This window comes from Paramisgurnus dabryanus, chromosome 16, assembly GCF_030506205.2.
Source record: "Paramisgurnus dabryanus chromosome 16, PD_genome_1.1, whole genome shotgun sequence".
NCBI lineage: Eukaryota > Metazoa > Chordata > Actinopteri > Cypriniformes > Cobitidae > Paramisgurnus > Paramisgurnus dabryanus.
In genome coordinates, this window is record NC_133352.1 from 6,999,848 (window position 1) to 7,016,332 (window position 16,485).

Genomic DNA, 16,485 nt, shown 5'->3' on the forward strand with positions numbered 1-16,485 from the left:
ATCATATTTTCTCATTCATAAACAACACTGTTCTGGATGTGCAATTTTCCCCAGTCGCTCTATGTTTTATATCCTCCATATGCAATTCAATTATCGTGCAGCTGCAAGATGAAACAATGTTATTATACACATGAGTGTGAGCATAAACGAAAATGCATTTAACTAACCCTTCAGGCCAGTTTTAACAACTAACCGGGTAACTCCCCAGGCACTGTGTAGTGAGTTCTAATACCGGTGAATAAACAAACATGTCCTAAACAAGCACTAAGTTTGATCTACCAAAAACTAATCCCAGGCTTATCAACAAATATGTCCTATATGAGTCTAGTTTAATCTTAACATAAAAGAGGATTATTTTCCAATATGTGATACATGGCATTAATGCCTTTTATTGTTTTGAATGTGAATCACAATCTTTTTATGATAGATGGTTGGTCATCCGTCAACACTTTAAGACTTTATTACCGTAAGACTACCTTACTGTAGATGCTCAGCTGTCTTGATCAATGAAGTTTTGACTGTTTCTGGAAACCTAACTGTTTCACCGTGTTAAATATAGCTATTACAACATAAATTGTTTCCTACAATCATAACATGGGCCATTAGTTGTACTCGACTGCCTTGAGCTTCTCTCTGCATCATTTATAAGAAATTAAACAACATTAACTGTATTTAAGTTGGCCAGATGTCATTTCACATAGCCACATTTGGCCAAACCCAAAAGGAATATTGTTAGCAGTTCACAAATTTTACAGACATGAATGATACCTCATGTAAAACTTTTTTAGTAAAAGACTGAACAATTAAATGATAAAATGAGCTGTCAAGGACATCTGAGACATACAAGCAACAAACCAGAACAACCTACAAAATAGTAGTCGCTTGCAGGGTTATTCCTTATATCCTTTACCACGTCATTATCATTATAAACTCAGATCATGTTTACATTTGCTACGTTGACATAGGTGCAAGATGAAAAATAAATGAGACTTTGGAGAGACACACCTTATCCCAGCGCTGTGAAAACACTCCCACTTTTATACAAAGATCATAGTATTCACACACAATGCACACAAAAGCTGTGAGCTTTGTTACACTGAGCTCCATTTTAAAAGCCTCTAGCTGAGGTGTGTGCTTTTCAATAAACAGTTATTTGGGGCATCCGGCACCAGTATGGTCACTGCAAGTACATCCAAATGTAGTCGCCATTGTTGATGTTCACAGTATGGCACAAACAAGAGGTACTTTTTAGTGACTAAAAGCTATTTTAATCATTTAACTCTTGCACTGCATTAAAAAAATGTTATTCCCAGTGCTATGGGGTATATACGGTAAATGCAAAAAAAAGGTTTATATGCAGAATTAGGATATTTTATGTGCTGTCACTTGATTTAAATACTTTATACAGTAGATGGGAAAGTACTTTTACAGTTGGTCCATGATTGGTAATTTTGTTTATAATGTAATAATCTACAGTAGACAACATAATACAATAAATATAAGACAATCCAAGCATAATACAAGTTTAAATTGCCAAGCAATATCTAAAATATTGTAATGTTCGTATGATAGAATCACCTAGGCATAATGTTATAGGAACATTGCATATGCATTTGATTAAATACAGAAATTCTCAGACTGACAGCACACAAATGTCATTGATAAACGGTAATATGAATTCCATCCCATAATAGACAAAGATTTCAATATTTAATGAATCCAAAAGCAACATTCATGGAATTTGGTCATCCAAATATTGTTTGGCATCAAAATTACACCATAAATGGACAAACCCACCAAATTTCTTAAAATCAACAATTGCTTAAAAAAAACCAAGATTTTTTACCTAACGGGTTGGGTTTGTCGCCTTTTGACCCAAAAATGGGTTTAGAACAAGTAACCTAGTATTTTAGAGTGTAGGCATAGAAACTACAACAATTCAAAAAAACTTAAGAATAAGGAGACACGTTAAAATGTATTATGTTTCGAAATAAATTTAAAGAAAACTGTTTTAATATATTTGATGTACACATCATAACACAGTAAATACATATGTTACTGTAAAATGCTCAATTTTACACAATATGTGAAGAGGCATCCCCTGCTCCTTCTCTTTCCACCAAGATGTCCTTGGTCTAAAAAGGTTGAAGACCCCTAACCTGCATTACAGACCCCTGAGTACCAACACGTTTACTGTTAAACTGGATTCAGTTTGATCTCATTAGGATTGGCTCCAAATTATGACATGATTTACGTCTTTAGGATCTCTTGCAAAGACAGTTGAAAGTCCTGATTTATTTCAACAGGTGACCACAAGTAGCCAGCCATACTATGACTAAAATATTTAGCATGCAATTTTAACAACACATCATTCTACATCGTAGACACGTACCTGCACATTTCGCATTAAACTCAAAGCAAACATAGCATGTATTATGTGTGCGCGTAAATCAGACTGATACATCTGTGTCACATAACGCAGTGCCGTGACGTCACTCACCTCTATCCATCTCTGCGCCTCGCGGACAGCAGGTTCGGGCGCCGGTTCGGTGAGATGATGAGGATGAGGCTGCAGTGCAAGATGCCGTCCTGCATCCGAACCTGGACTCGCCATTTAGCACTGGTGCCTTAATAAAACGCAACTCACGCCCGATGAGGGATGAAAAGTCACGCAGGTAAAGTTATTTCGGGACTCTGTTTGTGTCGTGACGCAGAGCTGAGACGCTCCTGCTGCTGCACACACAGACGACACGCAGGAGCTGCGCCGATCCGCGGAGCGCCACCGCTAGCCAATCAGAGCGGAGGAGCGCTTCCCAACACCGCCCAGTGGCTCAGACAACCGATCAGAGCGGAGCGTTACATCCCAGTGCCGCCCAGCCAACGCCCACTTATAAGAACTTTTAATAAAAAGTGATTAAATAACACACATCTTATGATGCCGAACCTAACACTAGAGTATACAGCGGCCCCAAAATGTTTAATTTAATATATAGAGTTACAGAATAACAGCATAAGTACTCTTATCTATGTCCTTCTATTTGAATGACCTGTCAAGCATTATGTCTAAATAATGTTTATGTCATTATAATGTGTTACAAGTTTTCATGAAAAGACTCTACCTTAACATTGTTTGACTTTTTTACTATTTATTACAATTTTTGGTATGGTGCATTAATTAATGCAAAAAGCAACTGTGTTTTTTTATATAAAAAACAGCATTTACTCGCATAATTAAGTTTAAAATACCGCTTTAATAAGATAAAGGAGGAAAGAATTGCATTTTGAAAGACTTTTTATACTTGCACTGCTCATGAAATTGTCATACAGGTTAACATCTGAAAAGACGCAGTAGTGCCATCTAGAGGATCACAACACAATTTACAAAGGACGGGGCTAAGCAGCTTTTTTCTGGTCTCTTATTGGTCAGATTCAGTTAATCTAAATAATAATCCACTATAAATAACAACACCTTTATAAGTACAGCTGTGAAAACATTTATTTCAAACAGAGTGAAGACCCAATAGTGAGAGAACAGGAGGGTATCTTAATATCTCTTCAAAGGGGCAAACTGTTTTGCTGTTATGTAATAAGACGAAAAGTTGTTTTTCGTAGTATTTCATGCTTTTATGTTAAACATTATTTATCTTTTATATATTTAAATATTAAATCTTGAAAACACAATACATTTATGTGTGTAATGATTTCATAACTGATCATTTCAAAGTTTCATAATTCAAAAATGCCTTTGTCATTGTTGGCCATAACACATGTAAACATTAAATTCTTCACATTTAATTAATTATTATGACAAATAGCAATTAATTTACAATATATGTAACACACACATGCCTTTAGACTCCTAATCCGATAAACAGGTTTCATTTTTGATAAAATCTCAGATGATGCTACATGCACAAACAAGATTTGATGTTTTTGAAGGTTCAATTGATAGATCCAACTATGACCATGCCACTAATGTTGTATCCTCCAAGGTTTAGATTCAGTTCAGTCGATCTCTCTTCTTCAGCAAAGAAACACTGTCCATGCTCAAAGACAGTCAACTGTGTTGTGAGTTAAAGAGCACCTATGGTCCGATTCACGATTTTTCATCTCCTTTGTTGTGTGTGTGTGTGTGTGTGTGTGTGTGTGTGTGTGTGTGTGTGTGTGTGTGTGTGTGTGTGTGTGTGTGTGTGTGTGTGTGTGTGTGTGTGTGTGTGTGTGTTTTAGTACATGTCGATGATATGCAAAAGGTACAAACCCCAAAGTAAACGACGACGCGAGTTATCGTCTCCATCGTGAATCTCTTTTCTCGGACTACAAACAACACACGGATTGTAGGCAAAAGTTTACTTCCTGAGATTGGTGATGTAGTAAAGGCCGACATTATTATCATTTCTCCCGCTTCGGACTCACAGCCTGTAAATTAACTCCTGTGAGCATTGCATTGTGAGCAAATCTTTCAAACATGGTAAGGAGTGTCACATTTCCGCCTGCCGTCAGCGGTATTTGGGCCAATCACAACATACAGAATAACTGGCGAATCAAGGACACATCACTTTTCACATCAATGTGTCTTGTACAAAATCTGTGCGTTTTAGGGTTAGGGTTACAAAAATGTACAGTATGTGAAAATCATAAACCACGCGAAGACACTGTATTATACCAAATACACAAAATAGCATTGTTTTTAGCAATAAAATAGGTGCTCTTTAACACTTCTGCTCAAGCACATGGCAGATACAGATTCAAACCTTAGACAAAGAGGCTGAATATAAATGTGGCTTGGACCTCGTGGATGAGGGTCATTGCTTCAGAGTTGCTAAGGGTTCAGAGTTCCTGCACTAGGATCACATTCACTCCTATTCTAGAACAAATGGGTCATACACAGGGGGGTTAAGATTTTTTTTTTAATTAGAATGAAGAATGATGTATTATTTATGTATTGAATTCAATTATTGTATTAAAGATTGCTGTTTTTTTATTTAAAAACAAAGCAGAAAAAAAACAAGAAAAACTAGGCTTAGCTGGCCATGGAAAACACAAGACACAGCATCAGACAGCAAGAATGAACCAACACAAGATAACAGACACAAGGGCATTAAACAGAAGTGGAACTAAACAGAAGTGGAACTAAAGACAGGCAGGGGGAACAACCTCATCAGTCTCCCAGAATTAATCAACCTCTTTATCGTTAGTCTACCAGAATGAACCAACCTCTTCATCCTCATTCTCCCAAAATGAACCAACCTCTTCATCCTCAATCTCCCGGAATAAACATTCCTCCTCAGACTCCAAGATTGCACTGGGCTCCTCAGTATCACAGGCCTGAAAAACATCTTCAGTCTCCAAGACTGGATCAACTTCATCAGTCTCCCAGAATGAAACAACCTCCTCAGTCCCCCAGAATGAAACAACCTCCTCAGTCTCAAAGTCTGGAACGGCCTCCTCAGTCTCCCATGCTTGAATGACCTCCTCAGTCCCCCAGAATGAAACAACCTCCTCAGTCTCAAAGTCTAGAACGCCCTCCTCAGTCTCCCAGAATGAAACAACCTCCTCAGTCTCCAAGACTGGAACATCCTCCTCAGTCTCCCAGAATGAAACAACCTCCTCAGTCTCCAAGACTTGATCCGTCTCCTCAGTCTCCCAGGCTTGAAGGACCTTATCAGTTTCCAAAACTGGAACATCCTCCTCAGTCTCCCAGAATGAAAAAATCCTCTCAGTCTCCAAGCCCGGAACAACCTCCTGAGTCTCCCAGGCTTGAATGACCTCCTCAGTCTCCAAGACTGGAACATCCTCCTCAGTCTCCCACAATGAAACAACCTCCTCAGTCTCCAAGACTTGATCCGTCTCCTCAGTCTCCCAGGCTTGAAGGACCTTATCAGTTTCCAAAACTGGAACATCCTCCTCAGTCTCCCAGAATGAAAAAATCCTCTCAGTCTCCAAGCCTGGAACAACCTCCTGAGTCTCCCAGGCTTGAATGGCCTCCTCAGTCTCCAAGATTGGAATAACCTCCTCAGTCTCAAAGTTTGGAACAGCCTCTTCAGTCTCCAAGATTGGAACGGTCTCATCAGTCTCCAAGATTGGAACAGCCTCTTCAGTCTCCAAGACTGGAGTGACCTCTTCAGTCTCCCAGAATGAAACAACCTCCTCATTCTCCCAGGCTTGAGTGACCTCCTCAGTTTCCAAAACTGGAACAACCTCCAAGACTGGAATGACCTCTTCAGTCTCTAAGACTAAAAAGAAAAACTATATTAAAGAGTGCAAACAACACAATAGCAGATTAATTAAAATCTTCATTTAGTTTCTTAAATGCTTAGGATAAAATGTTTAAATATAATATAAATGAAAATAACTAAATCATATTTAAAAACAATAAATATAATTTATTAATTTTTTGCCAAATGCTTTTATCCAAAACAAATTACATTGCATTTAGCATTCACTGATACATTTTAAAGTGTTTACTGGAATCGAACCCAAAACCTTTCAATCTACTAATGCAATGTCTACTACTGTAGCTGAGCAACTAGAACACTTATTGTCTTCAGTCAATCTATCATCAAATTCTGGCTGCACGATTAATTGAAAAATAATCGAAACTGAAATTCAGAAACGTTAACTGACCCTATTTTATCATGTTGGTTATTTTCGTTTTTTATCCTGTTACTACTTTCCCTTTAAAACATACTACCGCGTGTGAGGTTACGTGGCTCCGCCCCGTCCAGTCAGTAGCATAGAGACACATGGAGGAGAACTCAAACACTGTGTTAACTGAGCAGATCATCTAGTGCCAAAGAAAAACGAAGTAGTCGCGCATGTATGGCCCCGTGATAAAACTACGGAAATGCCGCTCTGTCACAAGAAACAATATTAAACTACCACTACAGGGCTGACAGGACCATGGCACATAATCCCTTTGTGGTAAAAGTGTATGGTTTTGAAAACCTACATAGTTTTTTGTAAAGTGGTTAATTTTCGCAAGGGATATTAAATTATGAGTGAATAATCATTACCTCTAGCCTGTGTTGCTATGCATGAGTCTGTGAGCAGACTGGGATGTGAACTGTAAGCGTCTCTGCCTCCAGCAGAAATCCTTGCAACCTCCTGGTTGCAAAGAGTCTCCAGTCTCTCTTTCAGCTTAGAGATAGATTTAATAATGCCATTAAAAGAGCAGACAGGACTGACTGGGAAGATGACTGTAGATTCAGGTGGTGCAGAGATACCTTGAAAAACCTACAGAAATAGAGAAACAACATTCATGATCAACCTGTTCATGTGTACTGCTCTCATTTTCTTTGATTCAGCATTTTCAGGCAGCACCCTATAAAAAGGTCTTAATATGTAACATTTAGGTATAGATACAGTATGTTGTACCAACATGTACCTTTGAGGTACTAAAATTGCTCTTTAGGTGCAAGTTTTTCATAAGCGTACCATACCAGTGACATGGCCCATTTGTCTGACAGTGTATCTATATAAGGACCCCTGTTTTTAAGAGTGCTTTACCTTGAGGAAATGGATGTGATCATGTGTCTGCGAAAGTTGCTCCAGCTCGGCATCTCTCCTCCTCAGAGCATCAATATCCTGCTTCATTCGCTCCAGTTGTTCCTCCGCTGGAATCACTGAAGTCTTTTCCTGATCTCTGATCAGCTGTGTCACTTCAGAGCGACTTTTCTCAATGGATGAGATCAGCTCAGTAAACATGATCTCACAGTCCTCCACTGCTGTCTGTGCAGAGCGCTGTTAGGAAAAACATCACAATCACATCTTGGCCACAGTAAGCGGTACGGATCCTGATCTTCTCAAAACTCACCTTATAAGACCTCACAGCCTCTTTCACCTCCTGAAGATCTTTCTGCTTCTGCTCAATGCTCTTCTTGAGTTTTTTCTGCGTCTTCATCAAGTTTTTCTGTAGAACAAAGAAAGACGTAAGAAAAATGAAACATACAGGTAAACCTATAGTGGAAAACAAGGCTTGCTGTTTTATGGAAATTTGGTCAGAAGGAATCTCATGGCACAAAAATAAAAATTACATTCATTCTTGGTGCCAAGGGTGCCCCAGTTTTATGACATAAAATACATTAATTTATCATAAACTCTGTGTAGTTAAACTTCAGAAAAATAAGGCTACTAACCAACAGAACTGCATTTTATCATAGCTGTCAAAGAATGCATTGAAATAACATTTTACCTTTTTCTCTGATATCTACATAGAAAGTTTGTGGCTTGTAAATGGACGTTTCTGAGTGGTAAGTTTGCGTTTTTTTTTTCTTTAGTATGGACTTGCAAAATGTAACTTTAACGTCAATAGTAGAACTAAAGCCTAAATGCTAGCATATAGCATTAACCAGCAAATAGCGCTAACTCAGCAGTCACAACTTTGTGTAATTTACACTAATGTGTAATTTAAAGTTGGGGCGTAGCCTACATCAAAACTGTAACGTCACAGTTGGTGTTATGTTGAGATTGGTTAGTTTTCCAGCTGTCTTTTCCATGCACAAGGTTCAAATGACGTGAAAAGGAATGAAAAGTGTCAATTGCAACATTACATAGTGTTGTTTTGCAGTGCTAAGCATTTAAACCACTCTCAGACATGTCTGTTGAGAGCATGACTTTAATTTTGCTAAATGAATCAAGACCCTGCATGGCACACAGTCAGCACAATAGCATTGCAATTCGTACGACCAACTTCGTACAGCTTTCACCCCTGTGACGTTGGGTTTAGGGGTGGGGTATGATTCATGTTTTTTTTAATAATCACAAGTTTTTGTACGATTCACTTTGTACAAATTCATAAGAATTAGCCAGCTCATGAAATATGCACAAATTCCCATGAAATCAGGTTGGACTCGCACGAGTATAAACATGGCTTGATGGGTTTTTCGTAAACTATGTGCAAATACAATGCAAGAGGTTCATTGTGTAAATACAAGGTGTATTTATTATAAATTTTCGGCAAGATTAAATTGAGCTATTGACTGTTCAGTCTTCAGTTTAAAGTCGACATAAAACGGAAGTCGCGATTGTGAAATGGTTTATGAAATGAGAAAAAAGGTAGGGTGGCGGTATTTAATTTCATCCTTCGAGAACTGATTTGATCTGATTTAAAGTTGGGTCATGTTGCTTCTTGCTAATAGGTGTGTTTGAGGTTCATGTGGTGCTGCACCGACCAATTGGCGAGGTTTTGCCGCTTGCAGTCGAGGGAGGATTGTAATGCTGAGTTCACACCAAATGCGAATAAGACGTCAAATTTTCGTCTAACGCACCTAGTTTGCCGCTTGAACATTTTAAATGCATTCACCATTCTAGAGCGAAATACACGTGCATAAAAAGCAAGCGTTTAAAGCAAAATTGATGCACGTCGGGGTAAATCCCGCTTCTTGTTGGAGGGGCAAGTGCTAGGCAGTTGTCTGTTTGCAAGATGGCAAATGTTGATCAATGTTGACCTCCGGAGGCGTTCCCAGTTTGCCGAGTTTCATAATTTCCTGTCTCTACAGAAATATAAACGTGTGTCATATAACTGCTCACACTGGGTGATTGCTCACTGACAATATTAATCGTTCCTCCATGTTGAATAAGTGGTCGGGCCTGCAGCCACAGCAGCAATCAGGCTTCTGATTGGTTAACGAAGTGGAAAATGACGCCAAAGTTCAAATTTTTCAACTCGTGCATTAGATGAGTCTATCACGCCAAGCTAAATGTGTCTTCACATTGACTTAACATTAGAATAATTTGCGCCAGACGCTCTGTTCGCGTTTGGTGTGAGCGCAGCACAAGACGTGGCCATCCAACTTGTAATAATGAGTTCTAGGGATGCACCGAATCCAGATTTTTTAGGTTCGGCCGAATCCCGAATCCACCGTTTAAGATTCGGCCGAATCCGAAACCGAATACCGAATCCTACTCGCATCCTTATTCCATTAACACAGTAAAACACATTAATGAATTATACAACGTCCACAGCATGTATTTTTCATTTTATTTAATTTTAACTGTACATAATGCCCGGATGACAAGTTGGAAAACTATTTTGACAATTACCATAAGCCTATGCATAATGAAAGCGATGCGTTGCGACACGCTCGTTTTTCCAATAAGCAAGCAGCTCCGCGCTGAAAACAATATTTAACTTTGAGTGAGAAGCTCCGCTCGTCAATGTCAGTTTTCACACGGCCGTCCAATTACAATGGAGGAGGGTCGGGACATTACCACAGCAACCAACCGGCTCACAGCTGAAGCATCACAGCTACCAAGCGCTCGGCTGAAAAACAGCTGGCATTTGGTGTCCTCAAGGCGTTTTCAGCCGTGTTTAAAAGTTTTGGTGTGTCCAGCCCCTAAAGCTCACCGAAAGAAAAAGCTCATCTCCACGTCAGCACCCGATGTGTGTAATCAACGGCCGCGTGACGTCGACCAGCGTAGCGCAAGCCTAGGATTCGGTTCGGTGGAAAAAAAATCTAGGATTCGGCCGAACCCGAACCCCGTCAAAAAGCCCAGTATTCGGCCGAATCCGAATCCGAATCCTGGATTCGGTGCATCCCTAGTTCCAACATTAGAACAGTCTAAATAAATCAACAGAAAATGCCATGTCCTATGCAGTTTAGTCAGAGACTCTTGATTTTGTCGATGATAACATTTTGTTAGCAATAGCCTTTAGTATGCCATTATTCAAATGGCATAAATGCAAGTATTTTACATAAATGACACATATGTGACTCTGCCTGTGAAACCCCAGTGACTTTGTTCTACATATAATCATCCTACATAATGTAAAAAAACATTCTCTGAGTAAGATCATGTCAAAGTTTGAAATAAATGTGAAATTAAATGTTGAGGCTCTTAATCTCATTAGATTATAAAACCTTAGCCTGAATTTTTCAGACAGGGTCACATTATACATTTTATAAGGTGTTTAAAATTGCCTTCATAATGTTACAATGTCTACGAAAATAAATTCAATGGGGCAAATACTGTCATTGTCTTGATAGAAAAGTTAATTTTATATATAGGTCTACATATAGGGGTGGTTTCCCGGACAGGGTTCATCGTAGTCCAAGACTAAAATGAATGTTTGAGCAGCCTTAAAGGTATTGCGGAGTATTTTCTTTTTCTGGGTGGATCATCAAGACTATTGGTCCTCCAAGTTGTCAATCAGGAGTGTTGCGCAATTGCATTTTTTTTAAAGTGGAGAAGGCGGATCTTTTCTAAAATTCGAGAAAATCCTCAGCTACACCTTTAATTTAAAAACACCTTGCACTGACATATCTTAGCATATATCAGTGCCATTTTTTCTCTCAAAATGCACACCCGTATTGTTTTTTGTAAGGTTTTTTTTTTTTAACTACCTGAATGTCCTAATATAACTAAGTTATAGTCATGGATTAATCTAAACCCTGTCCAGAAAACTGCCCCATATAGTTAAAAATGATCAATTACCCTCAACAACTGCCCACCCTGGATATCAGATATCAATTCAAATACCTCTATCTCTGTCCTCCTTGCTTCGGCTGATACAGTATCATGATTTTTATGTTCATACACCGTACACATCATACAAATACACTGCTTGTCAGTACGACAGAAAATCTCCAGAAGCTTATGATGCTGAGGGCAGATCATCTCCTGCAAACTTCCAGTGGCATCAGTCACTTTGTGTCGTTTACCTGAGCGAAATTCTTCATGCCGTTCAAAGTGAGATTGACAGTAAGATTCAAGACACTCCAGACATGACTTCACAGCTTTGTGTTTTCTTTCAGTACTACAGATGTCACACTCCACATCTCCAGGACCAGCATAACATGGAGCAGGGTGAGGAGTCTGAAGTTTAATCAGTTTCTCTATCATTTCAGCAAACACTACATTTTTACCTAAAACAGGTCTTGGTGTGAAGGCCCGTCTGCACTGAGGGCAGCTGTAGACTCCCTCTTCCTCATTATCATCATCCTCATCCTGATCCCAATAATCTGTTATACAGCTCATACAATAACTATGTCCACATGGTACAGTCACTGGATCCTTCAATAGATCCAAACAGATTGAACAGCTGAACTGATCCTGAGCCCATAAAATACTGGCTTCTGCCATTTTACTGCATATACACAAAGACAAAGAAACATGAACATGAAACAAACCAACAACAACTAAGTTTCGTTTTCCCTCAAGTAATCAGTTTCCTAGTCTAGGTAAATGTATCCGTCTGCGTCCTGTAGGGTTCTGGCTAGAGGGGATACAGCTACTGCACCGTCTCGCGAGATGTTGGGTTTTGTAAAAGAATTAGGACGGATCCAGCCATAGATATGTATATAAAGGCTAGATGGCTCAAGGCGGAGTCAGCTGTGTCGTCACTTGGCGGCCATCTTAGGTCAGTGCTGCCATAGTGCTGCTCCCTGCTGCTGTGAACGGAAGGTGAGTGACATACGCCAACTAAAATGCTCGTAACTTGCTGAATTCTTGACGGATTTACAAACGGTTTGGTTTTTTACAAACGTTATTAACGTGGCTATAATTCTGGATGCTTTAACATGTTTCATGAATTTTTTTATTTATTTTTAGTATACGTATTCAGTGTCATAGGTACATCTTTGACGTTTATAACAAACCAATCCGTTTGAAAATCGGTAAAAAATTAAGCAAGTTATGGTCATTTAAAAGTACCTGCATCATTAAAACTCAATGCTACGAGTGAGCGAGCGCCCTGTCCTAAGATGGCCGCCAAAATGCGGACGTTCCACTCTATTGGCCATCAGCGCGGACGAGCCATCTAGCCTTTATATACATATCTATGGATCCAGCCCTCATCCGACGAAATTCCACGAGATTTTGGCTGATTCTGTATCCCTTCTAGCCACAACCGCCCTGTGGGACTACAAGGCACGCCCAGTACTATGCGTTACGCCCACAACAAAATACGTCATCACAGCCTGTAACCTTTAATTCGCTGATTTTGGGTTACTATCATCACGCAATAATGTGGTTATTAATAATAATAATGGTCATGTTAATCAACCGTCGGAAAGTTTTCAAAAAATAAAGCTTTTAATAAGAAACGCTGGTGTGCTCGGGGGCGTTTCTTGCGGAAGTCTACTTCTTTACAATAATTCCTCGCTGTTAGGACGTCACCATCGCCATCTAGCGATGGAAGGCGGTTAGGGCAAACGCAAGGAAAGCAATAAAAAAACGCCTGTACTGTACACAAGACAAGCAATAATGACAGGAAAGGCTTGACAAAGCATACGTAAAACGAAACAAATAAATATTTGTTTCCAAACTTACGTTGCATTGCATACAGGTTTAAAACCACAACATAAGACAACCAAAGCGAATTAAATATAAAATATTTAATCCATGCAGTATTATTGTATTAACAGGAAAAAAACTGCTAAATAAATTCATCCTCGTTAAATGATCCTTAGAAATGCTGTGTGTTTCATTATTTGTCAAATAAATAAAAGACATGGTTCTTTTTGAAGCAACAATTTATGGTATTATAACTTATAAAAAGCAACTTTATAATACAGTTAGCCAAACAAATTAAATGAGTAATCAATTATTTTAGTGATTATTGGAGTTATGTTTTATGACTAAATTAAATCAACGATAATGCTTTACAGTAAGGAAGCGTCTTATTTTTAAGTTTAGTTTTGAACCAAAAAGTGAAAAGGTAATCTTATACTTAAAACATTCATGTTACGAAAATTAACCATGCTTTTTGATGTATTGTTCACCATTGGCAAAACCATGGAGTATGATTTAACGATGTGTTTGGAATATGTGTTTTGCAGGGCAATGAAAGATTTGATTTCTTTGAGCCACCGAGCGCCCCCTGGAGGGAAGTATGTAAGAGAGTAACACTGCCATTAAGAAATGTTGTGTACCTTTAAGGTAGCTTGCTCACTTCCGTAATGAATTTCTTTAAAGCATGACAGCTCCTTTAAAAAGTACTCAAGCACAGTTCATGTGCAAGACACGTTTTTATGTTTTATGTGCACTTTAGTGTCAGGTGGATCAGACAGCATGTAACAAATGTGTGTGGCAGGTCAACAGTCAGTCACTCTCCCTATCACACACAGTCACATACACACAATCTTCAAGTCAGCGGTAAGTTCTGCTATTTCTCGATTTTCTCTTTATAATTATACTAGGATAAAAGAGAAAGAGTTGTTTGTATTTATTGTTTTTTATTGATTTTATGAGTGAGATTTATAGTTTGAGAACCACCACTGTCCATTATCTGACAATAGAAAGTCCAGTGACCATTTGACCAATCAAAATACTCTACATACCCATGTGATGTGTATCCTCAGTGTATGTCTTGTAATAGCAATTATGTTTTGTTTACCTTTTTATTTACATTATTATTAAATATAAAAACTGATTACACACTGTATTTGGATGTTTTTCTTAAAGGGGACATTTCACAAGACTTTTTTAAGATGTTAAATACATTTTTGGTGTCCCCAAAGTACGTATGTGAAGTTTTAGGTCAAAATACGATATAGATAATTTATTATAGCATGTTAAAATTGTTAAAATGTGTCGTTTTAAAATGTTTCCTTAATGCAAATGAGCAGATCCCTGCACTAAATGGCAGTGCCGTGGTTGGATAGGGCAGATTAAGGGGCGGTATTATCCCCTTCTGACATCACAAGGGGAGCCAAATTTCAATGAGTTATTTTTTCACATGCTTGCAGAGAATGGCTTACCAAACTAAGTTACTGGGTTGATCTTTTTCACATTTTATAGGTTTATAGAAGCACTGGGGACCCAATTATGGCACTTAAACATGGAAAAAGTCAGATTTTTATGATATGACCCCTTTAAATTATATTTTGCAATGTTCTTTATTGTCATTGATGTCTCTTTTAGGGTGATCGATTGTCAGGGATGTCGCTGCTGGTGGTCTCTCTGCCTCTCCTCCCAGCTGTGATTATGATGACGATTCGGTTCTGCCCCCCTCTGTTGGCCGTGTGTTATCGAGTGTATGCTGGCATACTGAAACTCTCACACAAAAATGTCTGTGTCACCTCCACCCATGCTTATGTGTTCTCCAACTGCACCCATGGACAGGCCCAGAGTGTCCTGATGACCTTTGACCTCTATTCCACCACACACCCCTCTCTTAACATTGGCCCAAAGAAAGGTCGGTCACTGTGTGTGTTACTCTTAAATATGTTTTTTTAAATCAACCACACTTAATGAATGTTATTTTGGTTGCTAAAGGAGGTATCTTTTAAACCTTTAAAGAATTATGATCATTTATTTATTTTACAAAATTAACATAATTACTAAAAGTACTGTAAATGATCTCTGTTATGACATGTAGATTATCTTATGTGTTAAGGTGAGCTTCTAGATGAAATTGTAAAGCGTGAAGCTCCGTTGAGGGTTCTGGAGTTGGGTATGCACTGTGGCTATGCTTCGGTTCGAATTCTGCGCCTCCTCCCTCCATCTGGAAAACTGCTGACCGTAGAGATAAATCCTCTGACGGCTGATAAAGGAGAGGAGATCATACTAATGGCGGGCTTCAAAATCCCACAGGTATTAAAACACGTATCGTAAAACTGTAAATTGACTAAGATTTGCACATCTGTAAGCAAACATCAGTTGCCATCTACTGTACATTAATGCACAGAGAGTATGATCATTACATTGCTTGGCAGTATATAAAGCTTACACATTCAAAACTTATTTGAACCTGTTTTTAGACACTTTCACCAAACACACTTTCACCCTGGTAAAACTCACCTCTCATGGTCCCGGTTGTCCTCACCTCATTACTGTATGTATTATATAATAAACAACAGCATTTTAAAAATCAATGTTACATTCTTCAGTTTCAGGTTCTGACATGCTCCTCTGCTGAGGCCATTTCTGCTTTGTCCTCTTACCTCGGGGACAGTCGCCTGGACCTGGTCCTAATGGATCATGACCCTGAACAGTATCTTACAAACCTGTTGGCCTTACAAAGAGGAAAGCTGCTGTCCAGCTCCTGTGTTGTGTTGATCAATAGAGCTGTAACATCTGGAGCTAAACATCTGCTGGAGTACGTGAGAGACAGACCTCAGAGCTACAGCATCGGCAAACACATCGAGGGATTGATGGAGTTACAGTGTCATACGACTGGAGATATTGAATAGTATTAATGCTAGAAGTTTGATGTTTGTGTAAAAAACATTGTGTTTCTTAATATAAACATTTACATTGTATGTGTTTTATAATTATTTATTATGTCAGTGAAATTAAACCCAAAATTAAAGAAAGCAGCAAAGCCCTAACGTGTCTTAAGAGTTCTATTGCCTGGTGTGCAAATGGTTATGTCTTATCCTAGATGATTCATTTACTTTCCTCAAATGAAAACTGTCAAGACCATGATGTATGTGTTTAGTTTTGTTTCTAGTGATGATCCTAAGTGTATTTGTTTATGCTCAAGCCACGCTGGTAAAGTTGATCAGCTTGGCCATCTGCATTTTCTGGATCAGATTCGTCTCA

The 16,485-nt window shown here is 38.7% G+C and overlaps 3 protein-coding genes across 11 annotated transcripts in view; 1 reads left to right on the forward strand and 2 right to left on the reverse strand.

The window, feature by feature from the left end:
• The window catches only part of limch1b (LIM and calponin homology domains 1b), a 104,710-nt gene extending 101,929 nt beyond the window's left edge, over positions 1–2,781 (reverse strand). For 3 of the 7 annotated variants that reach the window (XM_065268116.2, XM_065268115.2, XM_065268114.2), the window contains exon 1: positions 2,501–2,777. In XM_065268116.2, the coding sequence (XP_065124188.1) occupies positions 2,501–2,614 (114 nt within the window). In that variant the 5' untranslated portion in view covers positions 2,615–2,777. Of the gene's footprint in view, positions 1–2,500 lie in introns of all 7 variants that reach the window. The other 4 variants (XR_010532421.2, XR_010532420.2, XM_065268113.2 and 1 more) reach the window with 2 other exon arrangements.
• A 1,849-nt stretch (positions 2,782–4,630) lies between these two features.
• Positions 4,631–12,213, reverse strand: LOC135731212 (E3 ubiquitin-protein ligase TRIM47-like). 3 transcript variants are annotated; one of them, XM_073812200.1, is made up of 6 exons: positions 11,479–12,213; positions 7,814–7,909; positions 7,507–7,740; positions 7,014–7,233; positions 5,551–6,233; positions 4,631–5,469 (listed from the first exon to the last, which is right to left on the reverse strand). In XM_073812200.1, exons 1-6 carry the CDS (start codon positions 12,079–12,081, stop codon positions 5,197–5,199), a joined length of 2,109 nt encoding a protein of 702 aa, XP_073668301.1. In that variant the 5' UTR covers positions 12,082–12,213; the 3' UTR covers positions 4,631–5,196. The 3 variants fall into 3 exon arrangements, with proteins under 3 accessions (XP_073668301.1, XP_065105244.2, XP_065105243.2); XM_065249172.2 differs by having other exon boundaries at positions 4,631–6,233; positions 7,507–7,728; XM_065249171.2 differs by having other exon boundaries at positions 4,631–6,233.
• A 1,574-nt stretch (positions 12,214–13,787) lies between these two features.
• On the forward strand, positions 13,788–16,276 carry LOC135749514 (catechol O-methyltransferase-like). The gene is made up of 4 exons (XM_065268105.2): positions 13,788–14,094; positions 14,863–15,136; positions 15,338–15,534; positions 15,831–16,276. Exons 1-4 carry the CDS (start codon positions 14,020–14,022, stop codon positions 16,131–16,133), a joined length of 849 nt encoding a protein of 282 aa, XP_065124177.1. The 5' UTR covers positions 13,788–14,019; the 3' UTR covers positions 16,134–16,276.
• The last annotated feature ends 209 nt before the right edge of the window (positions 16,277–16,485 follow it).